The sequence below is a fragment of the Emiliania huxleyi genome (genome assembly GCF_000372725.1).
Source record: "Emiliania huxleyi CCMP1516 unplaced genomic scaffold EMIHUscaffold_9572, whole genome shotgun sequence".
NCBI classification, from domain to species: Eukaryota; Haptophyta; order Isochrysidales; family Noelaerhabdaceae; genus Emiliania; species Emiliania huxleyi.
In genome coordinates this window covers 1-1,169 of record NW_005194901.1, presented here as the reverse complement: position 1 = coordinate 1,169, position 1,169 = coordinate 1, and the positions used below count along the sequence as shown (strand labels likewise).

The following is a 1,169-nucleotide window of genomic DNA, read 5'->3' as shown; positions in this document are numbered from 1 at the left end:
CTTCACATCGCGAGATTGCACGAGAGTCCACGAGAGTCCACGGGATTAGGTGCACACGCCGGGCTACCTTCAACATCGCGAGATTGCACGAGAGTCCACGAGAGTCCACGGGATTAGGTGCACACGCCGGGCTACCTTCAACATCGCGAGATTGCACGAGAGTCCACGAGAGTCCACGGGATTAGGTGCACACGCCGGGCTACCTTCAACATCGCGAGATTGCACGAGAGTCCACGAGAGTCCACGGGATTAGGTGCACACGCCGGGCTACCTTCAACATCGCGAGATTGCACGAGAGTCCACGAGAGTCCACGGGATTAGGTGCACACGCCGGGCTACCTTCAACATCGCGAGATTGCACGAGAGTCCACGAGAGTCCACGGGATTAGGTGCACACGCCGGGCTACCTTCAACATCGCGAGATTGCACGAGAGTCCACGAGAGTCCACGGGATTAGGTGCACACGCCGGGCTACCTTCAACATCGCGAGATTGCACGAGAGTCCACGAGAGTCCACGGGATTAGGTGCACACGCCGGGCTACCTTCAACATCGCGAGATTGCACGAGAGTCCACGAGAGTCCACGGGATTAGGTGCACACGCCGGGCTACCTTCAACATCGCGAGAGTCCACGAGAGTCCACGAGAGTCCACGGGATTAGGTGCACACGCCGGGCTACCTTCAACATCGCGAGATTGCACGAGAGTCCACGAGAGTCCACGGGATTAGGTGCACACGCCGGGCTACCTTCAACATCGCGAGATTGCACGAGAGTCCACGAGAGTCCACGGGATTAGGTGCACACGCCGGGCTACCTTCAACATCGCGAGATTGCACGAGAGTCCACGAGAGTCCACGGGATTAGGTGCACACGCCGGGCTACCTTCAACATCGCGAGATTGCACGAGAGTCCACGAGAGTCCACGGGATTAGGTGCACACGCCGGGCTACCTTCAACATCGCGAGATTGCACGAGAGTCCACGAGAGTCCACGGGATTAGGTGCACACGCCGGGCTACCTTCAACATCGCGAGATTGCACGAGAGTCCACGAGAGTCCACGGGATTAGGTGCACACGCTGGGCTACCTCAACATCGCGTGGACGTTGCGCGCCGAGCTCATGTACAAGTGGACCTGCCGCCTCCTCACCACATGCGCGCCAAGGGTCC

General features: G+C 59.3%; 1 protein-coding gene across 1 annotated transcript; it reads left to right on the top strand.

Annotated features, from left to right (window-relative positions):
* Positions 1-33: 33 nt before the first annotated feature.
* Positions 34-1,169, top strand: EMIHUDRAFT_460886 (Hypothetical protein; the record flags this gene model as incomplete). Its single annotated transcript, XM_005756662.1, has 2 exons — positions 34-926; positions 985-1,169. A coding segment is annotated over one exon (152 nt), but the record flags the coding sequence as incomplete, so codon positions are not given.